The sequence below is a fragment of the Melanaphis sacchari genome, unplaced genomic scaffold (assembly GCF_002803265.2).
Source record: "Melanaphis sacchari strain LSU unplaced genomic scaffold, SCAv2.0 Contig84_pilon_pilon, whole genome shotgun sequence".
NCBI lineage: Eukaryota > Metazoa > Arthropoda > Insecta > Hemiptera > Aphididae > Melanaphis > Melanaphis sacchari.
Window position 1 is genome coordinate 1177563 of NW_020271599.1, and position 17531 is coordinate 1195093.

At 27.1% G+C, this 17531-nt stretch overlaps 1 protein-coding gene across 1 annotated transcript in view; it reads right to left on the reverse strand.

Moving 5' to 3' along the window:
- The window catches only part of LOC112602198 (TWiK family of potassium channels protein 7-like), an 85125-nt gene that overhangs the window by 19973 nt on the left and 47621 nt on the right, over positions 1–17531 (reverse strand). Inside the window, exons 2-3 of the mRNA XM_025350155.1 lie at positions 5563–5777; positions 4594–4748 (exon numbers count right to left, since the gene is read on the reverse strand). Of these exons, the coding sequence (XP_025205940.1) occupies positions 4594–4748; positions 5563–5777 (370 nt within the window). The remainder of the gene's footprint in view (positions 1–4593; positions 4749–5562; positions 5778–17531) is intronic.

The window sequence follows — 17531 nt, forward strand, 5'->3', positions numbered from 1 at the left end:
TAATTTAATGTGAACATATTTTTAAAGACAAAAAAAGATAGTATAAAACAATTCTCGTCGGAGAAGTTTTGAGTTTTATATTTTTTTAATTGAAAAAACTTCAAATCAGCAAGAACTTAATATAAATTTGCGACAGAGATCGTTTTTTATACAGTCGAGTTTTCGCTGTTAGTCTAAAAACAGTGAAAAATGGCTATAACTCAAAAGGGGAGAAACATTTTTTTTTCCTCGGCTGTGGCGTATTATATTATTTTAAGGTTCTATAGTTTTTAGAACATTAAAATAAAGTCACCAAAACTTATAACCAGCATACTAACTGTGATAATGAATTGAGTGAACTTGGTAGTGGCATACAATTTAATTATTCAGTTATATATGGTGTCGATATCCAAACTAACTTTTTGAAAATTTACAAGAATCAGACGTAGCGTAGGTAGTCAGCATTATATTCTAATGCAAATCTTCAACCGTTTAATGGTATGTATAATAAACGGTTTCCTAGATAAGTCATTCATTTATACGTCTTCGTCAAATCTACGATTGAATGGAATAGCATTTAGATAATTTTTTAAGATATTGTTGATGCAAAAATTCAAAAAAATATCCACATTTAAAATGTCAAAAAATGAACTTTTGATTCTTAAATGGTACGGAGTACATTTTTCACTATAATACTGTAGTATATTTTTTTTTTATTATTTTTTTGTTGTATGGGAACTACTCATATGAGTGAAAATCGATTATTTTATACTACACTGATTCACAATTTAAGATGTAACAAACTCTACACAACATTCCGAAAATAAAATCATTAATTTGTTTTTTGAAATAATTATTGTTTTTCAATTAATAATTATATTATATTTGTATTTATTTATTTTTATTTTTAAAACATCAATACAATGGCATCAAGTGATAAGTACGTGAATATTTTATGTATGTATTGATTATATTTCTAGTCCACAATAATTAATACATATGCATTATGATTGTACATGCTATTTCCTGTTGCTAAGCTTACTTCCCTATTCTGTTAGCTAAATCAAGATGAAAACTCAAAGTAAATATTTTATTTTTTTTTAAACTATTTATTTATAAAATGCATTGTAAATGTATTATTTTTATGACATTATTATAATATTGATTTAATATATATAATATTTTAAGATTATTTACAATTATTTAATAATTTAAAATTTGTAATTATAGGTAATATAATATAGTAAATATAAACACCTAATTCATAATATTCATTTTTCAATGCTCACAGGTAAATGATTAGCATTAGAATTAATGTATTAAGTAATCGTATTTGATCTAGTAGAAAATATTTACAAATAAAATTTTTATTATTGTGTAGATACTAAAAAATGTATTTTTTTACCTGTCAGGTCTTATTTATGATTTTATACTCACCCTAATAAACAAAAGCAATAGAAAAAATGTAAAAATATTTATTATTTGAAATTGAGAAGGTAAAAACGATGTCATGGATTTCGCGCTTAAACTAAGGGTATGGTATGACTATTACAAAAGTTAAAGTGTTAAATAATTATCGTCATTTATTTTGAAAATACCAATGTAAGAGGATTGCGGAGAACACGTATTAGATACACATAATGATTGAGTATAATTATTTTTTCAACCGAAGAGCTTTGTGTTTTTGTATAGACACCTATTATGTACCAAATATCTACCGTTTACTTCAATAAAATCATTTGTACGTTCACTATCAATGTTTTTCGAATGTTTTGAAGGCTGAGAGGTGCTTATATACGTTTCAGCGCGCACTATGATGAAAGTCTAGTAAAAAAACATTTTCATGAACGAATATTCTGTACATACAGCAAACGAACATCGATACGCGGTGGTAACAAGAATAATAACGCGAAACGTATGTTTGCTGTTTTAAGCCTTCGCGTAAAATGTCATATGCACCGTACATGGTTAAAGTTATGGGTAGGAAAAAGCTATTATTATATACACGATATATCAGTGTTTAATTTAAACAGATGACAAAAATTGGTTGTGGTTTACGACCGGAGTACACGAAATTAGTTCTCGGTTCTGGTAATGACTACGTGCGTATTACGATCTATAGTGTAGCAAAACTGTAGATATACTGCTTAGAGTGATAATACGCCGTGGATTGTGGTAGAATCGAAAAAATCAAAATGTCATTAACAATATTAAAACTATTTTATTATTATGTCGTACGCGAGACTGTGTCTACATCGGACGAAATAGTGCGTTTATTTACACGTAGTAAACATTTCGCGCAGTTAGAATATTGCAGTATGACGACGAAAAAACTAGAAATTCGTACCTATATAATTTATTTCGATATCTTCCGATGCTGAGATGCAAAATGCGAAAATGATGAAAAGCATTTTGACGCTATCGGTCCGCTGTACTGATTTCATTGGACCGTCGTCACGAGTCCGGTTAAGTATATCGATTTGAGTGGTAATAGGGTTTCGGTGTTTTAATTAAATTATTCTCCGATTAAGTGTGGAGTTTTTTTTTTTCATTTTTCATAACGTTGTAATAAAAAGAAACAGTGATTTGTCGAACCAGACACTTTCTGAAATTTTAAGGGCATCAAAGAACAATTATGTGTTGCCAAAAAAAATATTATACTACTTAAAGAAAAAAAAATGTTTTAATTTATTTAATTTTTACATAAAAACGAGCTTGTACCTGGGACCAGTTTCACGCATTATCTATATAATGTATGATAATAATACGATTAATTGTATTTAAATAAAAAATGATTTAGAATAAAAATTTATTTATTTATCTATTAAAAAACAACTATTATCTGAGATAAATGATATATAGACGATTTTACAAGAAAATATTATTATTTTAGTACTCGTATAATATATTATATTTTTATGGATGTGTCAATTGTTTTAATCTATTTCCTATATGAGTATAGTCTAGTTTTATATTTAATATGTTTTTTTATTTATTTTATTTATATTCATTATGTATGTTATACTAAAGTGATTTTGTAATATATATATTATTCATTTTCAGTAAACACTTATCGGTATAATTATATTTAAAACATACATTTATAGTTTATGCGATTGTAAAAATTCAAGATTTATATATATATGAGTACTTACTTATTATTTTATTTTTATAACAAAAATGTAATACAAATGTAAAATTTTTATAATATATTTTAATTTAGATAGATAATAAAAGTTTATCTATTTATCTATTAGGTACTTTATCTACATACCTACAATTTTAATGAATTGTCTGCATTATTTTTGAATTATCTTTGTAAAAAGCTGTCAGGGATACATATTATATCTCTGGCATAACTAGCCACAAATAAAATAACTTAAGTTTATATCATATTGATAAGAGAAAATATAAAATTGTAAGTAAGAACAAATAAAGAATAAAGACTAGGTAGATTAAATAATAAACAAGGGATCGATATTGGCAAGTCTCATCATACAGGTAATAAGTTCGTTTTTAAAATGACTGGTGGAGCTGAAAGAAACAGAAAAGTACCTACATTAAACATACACTTTAGAATCTAAAATAATGTTAAGTGAATTTAAAGATAACTTATAGTTCTTTAAATCTTCCGTTTTTCTTTCTCGAAAGTCGAAATATTGCGATTTATAACCATATAACAATTGACGCAATATTCAATACTGTATAGGTTTTAATATTTAAAACGTTATAAAAATTTTAATACAGTAGGGATTTACTCTTTTTTTTTTTACACAAAACGTATAATAAAAAATACCACTTGAGAAATAAAATAAAATTTCCCCACATTAAATTGTGTTTGTAACGAAAATGAAAGTCTCAAAATTAAAGACAATCGTCTAAGCGAACCATATTATTATGACATGCGTTTTTGTCAAGACATTTCTGTCGTAAGAAATACATTCAAAAATCTTCGAGGTTCAGCAGGTATATAATTAAATAATTATATTCTATTGTCCGTTAAGTATTTCCAGCATTTTATGTTTTATCCACGCTTAATAAAACGTGGTGATTTTAATAATATATTTAAATATGTATTTTAACTATGCAGTATCATAGCGATTACGTTTTACGATATGATTTTGATTACAATTAGGTAGAAAATATTAACCAGTTTTATTATACTTACGCTTCATTGACTCAATAGAGATGGTTTATTTAGGTAATTACATTTATGAATATTATATATTTATCTTATATACTTATACTAAAATTAATTTATGATTCGAGTTTACTGACATGAAGACCTATTAAAATTAAAATGTTTACATACGTTTAAAAATAGAAATTATGATACAAATGTTTTAATTATTTTTCATAATTTAAATTCTTTAAGTACGTGTTGATTATCAATATTCTTATTCGTCTATCGAAAAGCGTGAAATCGTAGTGTCAAACTATGTTTTTTCCCCTTTTTTTTAAAAATATTTTACCAAAATAAAATATTTTAGTATAATTTTAAGTCCCGTTTAAAATATACTTAACGAGTTTCTAACCCGTAAATCCACGTTATCATCGCATGTCGTAATAATATAATATTATTATTATATCGTCACTATCACCACGTTCGCTTACCCGACCATAATGGTTAGACACAAAATGATGGGCACGGTAACCTCTTGCGTGTCGTTGAAGCTTAACGAGGAACTTCCGTCGGTCGTGCCCTCGTCGTCGCTCTCTTCTCCCTCGGTAAGTACGCCGGTGTTCAGTTTGAAGTCTCGCATATCCATCTGTAAAATATTATTATTATTATTATTATTATTATTATTATTACTATTACTCGTATTATTAAACGACGGTATATACAATAAATGAATAGTGGTGCGGGTTATGTCACCGGGGCTTTGAAAAAAAAAAAAAATTTGAATCCTATAACAGTACTCTAATAATATAATATTATATATTATTCATATACACAGTGACATAAGATAGACGACGTGGATTATAATAAAAAATACAGAATGATTATTTCAGCGCTAGAAAATAGTTTCTTCTGAAGTAGGTTTTTATCTCCACGCATACTCGTATACTATTATAAGTGGTAGTCGTCAACGTTGTCACTAACACGAAAAAAATACTATACCTCGCTACTTATATTCAAATACAATTTTCATCGTAAAACCATCAAGGCACGTTATTATATTATTAATAAATCGTATAAGTATTTCACAAAACACAAAAGTCAACGTTCTAAACATAGTAAATAACCGCTGTTATTGCGCAAATGTGAAGAAAAAAAAAATAATAATAACATAGTAGGTATGTTATTGTGATGTGGTTACACGACGGGAAGAGGAGAGACCGGACCATCCGTTACCCTAGTCCCCGCGCTGCCTACTACCGATTTAAAGATTAAGTGCCGTTCGCGCGAAGGCGATACATCAACGTCATTTTTGATTTACTATCGACAGTACAGTAGACCACCGCCGGTATATTATAATATTTATTATTATTTTTGTTATATTTCATGTATAATATTATTATTATTATTATTATTATTTATTGGCATTGCGCCGTCTCCTGTTATACAGGCATCTGGTATACCTTCCACTGTTCCTTTCGCTGTATGGCCAACATGCGCTTTCGGCGTTTCTTGCAATTCCGGCACAGACAGCATTTCGCATATATCCACTTGAAGCTCTTGGCCAGTATGTCACCAATGTTGGAGAGGTACAACAGAAACAACGGCATGCCCACTATCGCGTACAATATGGTAGCCAGTTTGCCCAGTAGCGTCCGCGGAGTCACGTTGCCGTAGCCTGCAAACACGTGAAATTTAATCATGGTTGATTTTATGTAATAAACTAAATTCTGCTCAAAGTACAGTGTTTGTACGTATTTTTTTTTTTTTTGTTCTTTAACACATATTGCGGGGTGGGGTGAGTCGAAATTGAATTTTTATTTTTTTCGCCAAGTCCCACCTAAATTACACTGCTGTACAGAGATGATCCATCAATTATCTAAATAATAGATAAAATATTTGAATTGCATTTGCAATTTCTGCTACAATTGTAACAACTACAGTAAAACATTACGAAGTAAAGTTAAAATAATCGAAATTAATTTAAAATAAAATCGAATAAACAAGTTAAAGGCAATGGTGTAAGAGTATCCCTGCACTCCCGACTATACTGAGTAGGTAAAAAATAAATTAAAATACTCCACACAAGAAATTGTCTAGATCATTTATCTCAAATAGCATTTAAATTTAAATAGGTTGATAAAAATATACTTTAAATTGTTTTTATCTGTATAATACACAACACTATCAGTTTACCGCTAACAATATGACTACACGTTTTTACACGGAGATTTAATACGAACGCGAATATTACGGGCACATAATTACAAATGGATAAACCATTTTTCATTTTCAAACTCGTTGACTGATGGCATTAATTATTTAGATCCAATATATTCGGCGCGCCGCTGTTATGGGCTTCCGACTACGATGACAATATTGAAGGCCTACATTATATTTTAAAACGTCAACGGCGGACATAATAGGAAGACTGTGATAACGGTGAGCAATTTACATAATATCTTTACAGAGCTTCTCGTAGTCATAGTAATAATATAACATAATAAAAATTCTACGTTGCATAATATAATATTTTAATACAGGTCCTATAATATACTAATGGTTAAATTTTAATGAAAAACAAAATAAAATGTTTGATTTTTTTTTTTTTTTTTGATAATGACTTACAACGAGGATGAAATGATTCCCAATGTCCTATTATAACGATTTACAATGCAGCTGTTGAAAGGTGCAAATAGTTTGACGAGTTTTGGACATTTAGTTATGGTAGATTATATAATATTATGATATATGGTCTATGATAATCGTACTGTATGTGTTTTACAACACATTGTGTCCAATATAGATCCACTTGCAGTATTATTATCATATTACAATATTAATATTTTACAATATCAGTATGTAGAACATCTTGCCGTCCAGTTTGTCTATCAATAATTTTTTCTGACTATATTTTTGAAAATATAAGATGACATTTATTTTATAACCTAAGTTCGTTTTGATTTATTCCAATTAAAAAGTAAAAAAAATTAGTTTTACTTTAATGTCAATGTTGTACGTGAGGTTCAATACCACGAAATACTATGTATTGTAACGTACATACGATACTGTAAAGCTATGGATCAAACGGATAAAACGGAATATTGTGAAGTATATAATAGCATTCAGTCCAAAAACAATAAAATGTTAAAAATACTTAAAACACTTTAATTGTTCAATATTATAACTAGGTCTTAGGAATGAAAACACTAAAAAATTATATTTAATATACACTTAAAACACCAAAATTAGTGCCAAAAATTGTACTAAAAATTGATAAATATGCACAACAAATTTTAAAATTTCGTTATAAAATTATTTTAATAGTTTTAATTTTACAATTTTTAAATTTAATTATAGAATACAGTAGTAGGTAATACGAAACTGTGGGTACTTGGTTCTACTCTGGAACATGTAAATAAAATGAATCCTTAAACCAAATTATTAGAATTGTTCAATGATATCAGTAATAATAACCGATAACGCATCTACTATTTAAAAATCAAAATGTATGTTTTCGTCCTCATATTCATATATTTTATTGAAGTTGTATTGATTATTTTTTTTATTAAATAAAAATATTTTTATAACTAGCACCTAAAACTCTAAATTAGCAAAATAGCAATATAAACTATGTATAATATATATGCATAAATTAGCTAAATAAATTTTCTTATTTGACATCAGGGAAATTTGAAACAAATTTGTAATTTAATTTCAATGTTCTATGATTTACTAAAAAAAAGTATGCATTTGCTAGAAATTTTGACCCTTGATTAAAATTTTTAGTCTTTACACTGAAACGAACGTTTAGAGGTAAATGGAGATAAACATTAGTGAATTATTTGACCTTATATGCGGTAATATAATATCATATAGTTTTATCTTATCTTTGAATAGAATTTATGTTTAGATTGAATGTAAATTTGCACTAATGTATCGAAAAACTTGAAAATAAATCTAAGAAACAAGTTAAGTTAAAATTTTCAGAAATATTATGATTCTTGACTCATTGATAAATATTAATAATCAAACATTAATCATGATTAACATTTAAAAAAAATAATTTAAATTTTAAATTTTAAATAATTTTTAAACATTTTTATAATTAAACGAAGTGTTTCATTTTAAAACGTATTTGCACAAATTACATGATTACAAGATACAGACACAATATATTAAAATATTAAAATATAAAAAAATATAGAATTGTACTATATACAGCAAATCAAATTATAAGTACCTATTCATACATTCATTATCAATTTAAAATGAAACAACATTGATGTAAAAGAGTATGAAAATATAAACTAACATCTTTCCAAAGAACATTTCTATGAATATTTGCGTAGATGAATGTTTATACAAACAACTTTCATCATAAAAATTTACACATAAACATTACTTTTCTTTATACATCTGTTTAATTTTTCAAAGTTCTTCAAATCACACGTTATCACTAAAATATATATTTATAAACTTACACTAAACAATTTTTCTATGAATTATTTTCTTTGTTAAAAAAAAAAAACACATCATCAACATCTTTTAATCCTGTATAACTGTGTGAGTAATTAAATATATATATACGAGTATATTATAATATGCAAATCCATATAAATCTTAACTTAATTATATCATAACACATCATATGTGAAAATATGTGAAATTTGCTCTTATTTTTATAATTATTAATAAGCTGACTTTAAAGTCATTTATTTCCATCATATTTTTAAATTATAAATAAATATTTTTAGTATACTATCTAAAAAAAGAAAAATGTTTGAATCTTGAAAAATTAATTTTTTATGTCACCAACTGGATCAAATTTTTAGACCAGCAGTCGTCGAATAAAACTTTCAGAGAATTTCCCTGCTACGGTAGCACATGTATAAATTATGTATGGTAATAAATTGAAAACAACAAAATGCTTTATGTTTTAGAACCTCAAACATATATTATCCGTCGTTCCACTCAGAGGCTTAAGTCATTTGTTTTACATCCTATTATAGCATAAAACTATATTATTATACATTAGGATCTATACCATAAAAAAAAAATGTTATGATAAAAATAATGCAATTTAATAATAATAAATGTATATTTTTTAATGAATAAGCATTCAACAATTTTAGAAAAGTATTCAGTTACAGTACGAGTGTATAAAAATAAATTACAATAAGCCATAATTTCAAAGTAGTAAAAAAACCATAAAAATTAATAAGGACTTCATCTTTTTTTTGTTTTTTTTTTTTTTTGTAACTGTGTATTCTTACAATTAATATTTAAAAATATTTCAAGATGCACAGTAAGTCAAAGGGATCGCTCTGCGTATCCGTTAACTCCAAGGCGTCCATGTCAATATAAATGTTTATTGTCATTTTACATATTATACATAATTTAATACAATAACAGTATTTGATTATTAACTTCAAGTAGAAAACAAAAGAGAAATAAAAACCATCGTCAATATCGAGTCGCTTTCAATTACGACGTCGAGGAACATTGCGTTTGTGAAAGAAAAATGTCGACGACTGACGTGATTGAATTATACGAACTCGCTATGCCCACTTCTAATAAAGACGTTTCGGCTCGGGGGCTCAGTTTTAACCAAGTCGCACAATATATTTTATATTTATGTATATATATATATATATATATATATACCATTAATAAAAGGGACTCGTGATGAATTATTATGTACGAGAATTGTTTAAACAAATATTCTCATTAGTTAGTCTCGTCCCGTTGTATTTTATCAATTTACGAATATAAATAATAATGTGACCGTGAATATACTTCGTTATGATATATTATAGATAGTATTTTCGCAATGGAATCTAATAAATCATGTTCTGGCTCGTTGAGTTCAAAAAAAAATTATTAATTTTTAATTTTCTGTGTACAATTTAAATTATTTGTTTTAACTCTCGCCGGCGTAGTTACATAGTTAACCTAACCTCGAAAATGTATTAGAATTGCGGCAGAGGCGATTTTTTCGCTAATGCAACGCCACAGACACAAAATCCAATAAATATTACAAAATAATATAATTCAAGTTCTCGTCGGGTTCGTGTATCGTATAATATATTTTGTTTGAATTATTGTACACATAATACGTTATAACGTGTGTTTAAACGCTCGTGAAAGACATAATATATACGCATAGTATATTTTGTTATTTTCTCCGGTCCATATTATTTTCGGTTTAAAATCCCATATAATATGTACGCCGCACGTGCCTGCTGCAGTTTAAAGTCGTCGATAAATCATGATAAATCGTTCTAAAAATGCGCTTTTCCGGTGATATTACGAATAATAATACTCTATTTTAATATCTGATGTTAGCGTTCAAAAACTTAAAATCTTTTAAACTCCTTCATGGACACCATTGATTCGTTGTATTATGGTCGAGTCACTCTCGCTCGAACGATTTTTATAACAAGCAAACGGTGATACAATTGTGATACCCATTATTTCAAAAGCTACCTAACCGTATTAAAATAAAAACTTTAAAAGTGCTTTGCCGTTTTGTCATGAACGGTCTTGCATGGTCATTGTTATGTCAGCCAGTCAGGAATCATGCAGATTGGAAATTTTTGGTCAAGTGAATTGTGTGTCACCAAATAATAGCTAGTTTGCAGATATTATTATATTTTACCCTTTATCTTTTTTATTTCAAATGGCTTTTGTGAATTAGAATAAAATTCAAAAAAAAAATCTTCAATGGAGAGTGCAACAGAATCAAATATTATTGAATACAGCATAGTAGCATAGTACACAAAATATAAATAATGTTCCTAAAATACCTACAAATCACGCTGTGTTAAACATAATTTTATAACGATTAAAAAAATAAAAAAAGCAAACAAGATACCACAGAGACCACGGATGATTTTTTATATACTGACCTCATCACAGGACATAGCCAGAATTATATATGTATAAGTTAATCTCAAAGATAAAACTTCAAAATGGTCAGGTACATATCTCTTTGAGTTAATTGATGTATTATTTTCATGGTGAAATTTATCAAAATTAAAAATATTTAATTTTTGTTTAACGTTCTCTGGAACGTATTTTACCAATAATTCTTCTATATAGATTGTTTGAATTTGAATTTTTAAATTCTTAATTATACAGAAGTTTTACAATATTTTTACATTATTGGATCAATATTTGACTTTTATGTACATAACCATTAAAAAAGAAAAATAAATAATAATAATAATAATACTATTGTTGGTGCTTCAGAAAATTAAATTACAACACAAAAAAAAAGTTATAAATCAATATGATAATCAAATAAACATTGAATAGTTGCATTAGACATTTTTCGATTCAATAAAATATTTATAGACTGGAAAAAAAATTTATACATTAAACAAAAAAATCACATTGTATGCACATAATTTAATACAATATTATATTATAATATAGTTAAACAATGAATGAAAATTACGATGTTGTTATTATGATGGAAAGCTAAAAACCATAAATCTTTTAAAAAAACATTCGATACGCAATAATAACCATTTATACCAACTTCATGACACACAATTAAATATAATATAGTTGTAGGTTATGAAGGATATTATACAATCAGCATCAACTAACTAAATATAGTAATTTACTAATTATTATTCTCATTTCTCTCAATTCCTTTAACAATGAATCAATTGAAATTTTGATTTTTATAATTTTAAATGTTATTATACTTATTTAATTGAACGTATAAATAACACCATTATTTTAATACCTAGCATGTTGCGGAGGACTAATTTTAATAATACTTCAGGTGAGATTACGTTGACTTATGAGCCACACATTTCTTTCATCAACTTATGGTACTGATAACGACAGCTAGAAATGAGATTGTGTGTATTCGGACTACATGTATACCGGAAACGTATGTGTGATACCGCCATTGATGCTCACGGTTTTATTGTCATGATTATTATCAAATAACTAAAAAAAATGACCAGATATAATTTCATTCGAATAAAATATGTACATTGTACACGACCAAGCGATGAAACCATTATCGTTTCGTCTTTATATACGTAAATGTTTAATTGGAGAATTATGATATTTAAGCATTTTCTATTTCTATAAGATTATCCGTTAAGTGATGCCTTTTAATTTGTTTACGATAAGTGTGTTTAATAGCAGAGTGTAACATTCATTTCAAAGGTTTAAATTTTAATCATATGTAAATCTATATTACTCAATCTGTTAATGCACAATGCACTTACAGATCATAAATCACTCCCTAACTCAATATTTTGCATTTTTTAGAAACATAAAAATGTAACTTGATATTAATTTCTTTAAAATATCAAATAATTTATACTGTGTTTTAAATATACACTAAAATAGTTATATTAGATAACATTATTATTATTATTTATATTATTAAAATTTCGAGTCATAAATTATGTGTTATAATTTCTAAATTATATAAGTAAAATGTTTATGAACTATAAATTAAAATTTAAAAGAAAAATGTTAAAAGTATTTTTATTATTACAGAATTTATGATGTAATCAAAATTCAAATTTAAAATTTAACAGGGTATCTATTATATACAGAATAAACTACCCCACTTTTAATTTATTTCTCGATACTCTAATGTGAAATATTAATGCTATTCAATAATATAACAAAAAATCATAAAATCCAATATATTATTATTTTTTTGTTTAACTCCATAAATCTCCCATGAAGCTCGAGTGAAAATTAATTTTATTAAATTCTTAGGCTCTAACTTTCTTACATTGATTTATACTAATCATCCTTCTTTTTAACTTTTTTTTTTATCTCCTTACTTTTATCACAATTTTTAAATTTATGAACAAAAAATATTTTATTTGTAATTGGTCAAATAACATCGACAAATAAGGCAGCTCATTCTATGTACAGTAGTTTCTATACAATAATTAAATAATGTGTTAATGGACGATCCAACTAATCTGAGATAACTGTACAACAGATTTAAATTTTAAAGCTAGTCAAACATGATCTATAGCTTAAACAATCTGCAACACATTTATATGAAGTATATAGTACTATTTCACGTTATATTAACGGAATGGTTATGGAATTTTGATTTTTTAAAAGATGATCGGTAAATAAATTATATTTTTGTTTTTACAAATTGAAACAGTTATATCACTCATCATGATATTGAACGCAACAGATTTAATTGCGAAAAACAAACATAATATATTACAATTATAACAATGGAAAATACCTTTTTAATAATTTTTTTTTGTATTTTTTAGACATAATTTTATTATTATTGTTTTTATTTGGACCATCATTATTTTTTTAATTTTCTTTATCAGAATATATTAAATAAAAGCAATTATAATGGTTGTCATTTAAAAATCAAAATATGATGGTAACTATACTTATAAAAGGTATTTTTTTAAATTTATATATTTTTGAATATGTATTTATATCCTATTTAGGATGAATGTACACATCTATACTATTATAACCACTTGAGTACAATTATTATTGTATTTTTCTTCCCTCATTCCATCTAATTTTCCTCTCAACCATTTTTTTTTTTTTTTAATTTATGGTAATATCACGTTATAATTTATGTGAATACGTTATATTTTTGTACTCGCGTTTTTTTCCAAGGTTTCAAGCACTCTATTTTTTTCTTTAAAGAGTTTTTTTGTGCTTTTTTAGTGCTCCACGTTGACATTTTTTTTTCACTCATTTTAAGGGAGATCGACGCGCCAATCTGATTAGCGTTTAGTGTGAATGTATATACAATCACCATTGGAAATAGTAATCGTATTATACTCACAGTTTTGTTTGACACATATAATAGGTGTAAAAAAAACTTAAGATTAATCTTGGTGAGTATTTACATCCAATAGTTCGTTAAATTTTAATATATAACTACGTTTTTATGCACGCATAAATAAAAACATATTATTATATAATATTTAATTCTTGTACTCGGAATAAATATACGATTAAAATAATATGCATTTTGGCTTGCTTGACATTTCTACCAAGACACACATGTATGACTATATATTACATGATAAATGTATGTGTTGGAAAAACACGCGTATTATCTGAAAACAAAACGCAATATACACACCACAAACAGTTTGAAACGTCGCTCAATGGACCGCTAATAACAAGCCGATACAATTAACTAACTTGTCCGATTGTCAAACTTCTTGTTTCTCTATTCCCGTCTACATCATAATAATTTTAAAATAATATGTGAGCGCCTATATATCACGCGTTGGAAATATGTATCTTCGCTGTCTTCGATGTGCGCGAATAACATACAATCATGTGTAATACACCCGTCAGCATATATCGATATACGTTTGTAAATTATAATTCATCATCGATAACACTACGTTATATTTTTTTTTAACACGTATTAAATATTTACTGTATTAGAAAGCGCCTATGTATCTTCGACGTTTGCTAATCAATCATCTCTCTATGTATATTATATAAATTTTTTTGATCCTACGACCTACGTAGAATATAATTAGCTATGTAGCATACCGTTTTTGTCCGTGAGCCTATAATATTATACAATACTATGAGTAAAAGAACTGATTTATCGGCTTTAAAACATCCTGTGGAATGGTTCCAGAAATGCGTAATATGTTATCCATAATTATTATAAATATACCTATTATAATTATATGCTATACTTAATATCGGTTTTTTGTAAACAGCTAATTTGATATTTACATCAAGAAGACGTTCATCTTCTATACGTTAACCCAAATTGGTCGTTAGTCTTCCGAGTTCTGACGCTTTAATGATTCTTTATTTTTTAAACTATAAGGAGACACATGATCGGCATAAAAAAAATAATGTTTATAACTGTCAATTATATCCAAAAGAAATTAAATTATCAGCCTAGCTATTACCCTCACTAGAGATACTCCGATAAGACATGAAATTTCTATTAACTTCTATGAAATAAGTCATACGTATTTCACTTATCAATAAACAATAACTAATGAAAATAGAAGATGATGAAATTATCGGCTGTGCAGGTTATGATACAGTAATACATTCTTATTATCAGTGTTTTTTTTTGTTGTTTGTTATTTCGTTAGGTGTCCACTGATCACAACTTTAAAATTTTGTAATTAAAATATGTGTATTTATTTTAAATTCCTATAATCTATAGTATATATATAATATGTTAATCGATAAATTATTTTAACTGTTTATGATACATATTTCATCTGTATAATTTATGTATTTAGCTGGTAAGTACACAGGCGAATATATTAAAACCGTTTGACGTAAACACGTGGGATATTAACTATTGTTTTTCATATAGATGATATAATATTTATATAATTTCGCGAATGGATTATATATTTACATATTATACATTTATATATATTATTAAATTAAATACTTTTGTGCTAAAACAGACTTAGTCAAAATGTACGGGTAGAAAAAAAAACGAAATAATGGGAGAGAAAAAGATACCAAAAATCGAATTGACCGTTTTCAATCGTTTAATAATATTTTACATTAAATATATTTATGTATAATGTTGAAAGTTTCAGATAATGTATATACATATAGTCTAGACCGATGATTTTTCGAAAATTTAAAGACGTTACTGCGAAATATCACGCATGAGAGGTCGGTTTGATCTCTCGCCGACGACGACAGCATCTATACATACCTGTCTGTCAATCTATCGTTCACGTCGTATAAAGGTACCCCATACAAGAGAGTGCGACAACGATAAAAAAAAAAAAAAAAATGGAGCTTGTGAATGTCGACGGAAACTGCAATATATACGTATATATGCCGGTAGATGTATCTACGGAGGGTTTTACGGGTCGACGATGATACGAGACGAACCAGTAAAGGAAGAATAATAGTATGGCTGTCGTCGGAGAGAATGATGGGTAGAAGCGAGAGCAGTACAAGGATAACGTAGAGAAATAGACGGCGAGAGAAGGAGTGAGGGAAATTGCTTTTTTTTTTTTGATCGGTTTAATATGTGAAAAATCCCAAAAACTGCGACCACGATCTCAACGGCGGAAGGGATGGAAAATCTGGGATTTGATCGAAATTCGTCAGAAAGTGTAACTCCAGTGAGCACGATAAATGTATAATATGCAGCAGTCGTAGTATCAGCAACACTAACAACGTCACCACTATTTCCACCCACAACGCCGCCGCCGCCAATACTTTCGATCGTTACACTTCGCGGTCTGCCGCGTAGGTACATGAAGGTTATATAATAGGTACCTTATACAGGCTATAGTATTATTACTGTACGGTTCGCATTCGGAGCAATTCGCGTATAAAAAAAAAATCACGAATTTTTGTTTTCCCCTCTTCTTGGACACGAAAGTCAATAAAATCCAGCACATTCTTGCGGTACGGTTCGGTATTAGTTTTTGTGTTTTTTCTGTTCACAACCGATTTTTTTTTTTTTTTTGAATTAAAGCATGATTGGGTTCACATTCATGTGAGGTGGTTGTTCGAAAACGAATCCCACCGCGCTAGACTGCGTCGAAAATCGACGTTTGATGAGGTTCCAAACTATATATATATATATTATTATTATTATTATTAATATATTGCATACAGAAACATTGCGCCTTCGTGTTAGAATAACATAATATGTTCGACGTCTAACTCGATTGTAATCGAATGCCCTTCTGATAAATACTCAATTACACTTTCGTGTTGTGGGTTAGAGGTTATGCTTATGGATGAAACAATAATAATCGAGTTTAAATTACTTTTTACAATATTTCACAACCAATTTTTAATATTTAATTTACTGAATTCAATTGTATTTCAAATAGGTTTTTTATTTTATATTAAGACAATGGTACTAAGATCTGCCACGAATTAAAATAATAAAATACGTGATTAAAAGAAATTTTAAAAAGTATTAATTTAATTTAACCATGTTATTTTATGTTTTTCAAAATAATGTTTTTATGTGTCTAAATATTTATGTTTAATAATTTAAAAAATTATATTTTTCTACAGTTAAAAATCAACAAAAAAAAATATAATAATTCATATTAATTTAAAAATATTATGATTATTCTTTTATCCTAATTTTTTTTTTTTTTGTTTTTTTAATATGGCCACCCTATCTTAAGATGCATAATTGCAGCGTTACGCTAGTCTTTTACATAATATTATTTCATATTGAAGATGGCCGTTTCTCGCGCACGAAAAAAAAATGTATTTATTGCAACGATATATTTTGAATTATATCTTTAAATTGTTCATAATATTATTATTGAACTTGCAGTATCGAGTTTTTTCGACATTTGTAACTCTCGCAAAATTATTTCTATGTTACACCTACATAATGTACTGCATTGTGTGTGTGTGTGTGTGTGACTGCGTCTGCCGTGTATTAAAAATTAACTCAACA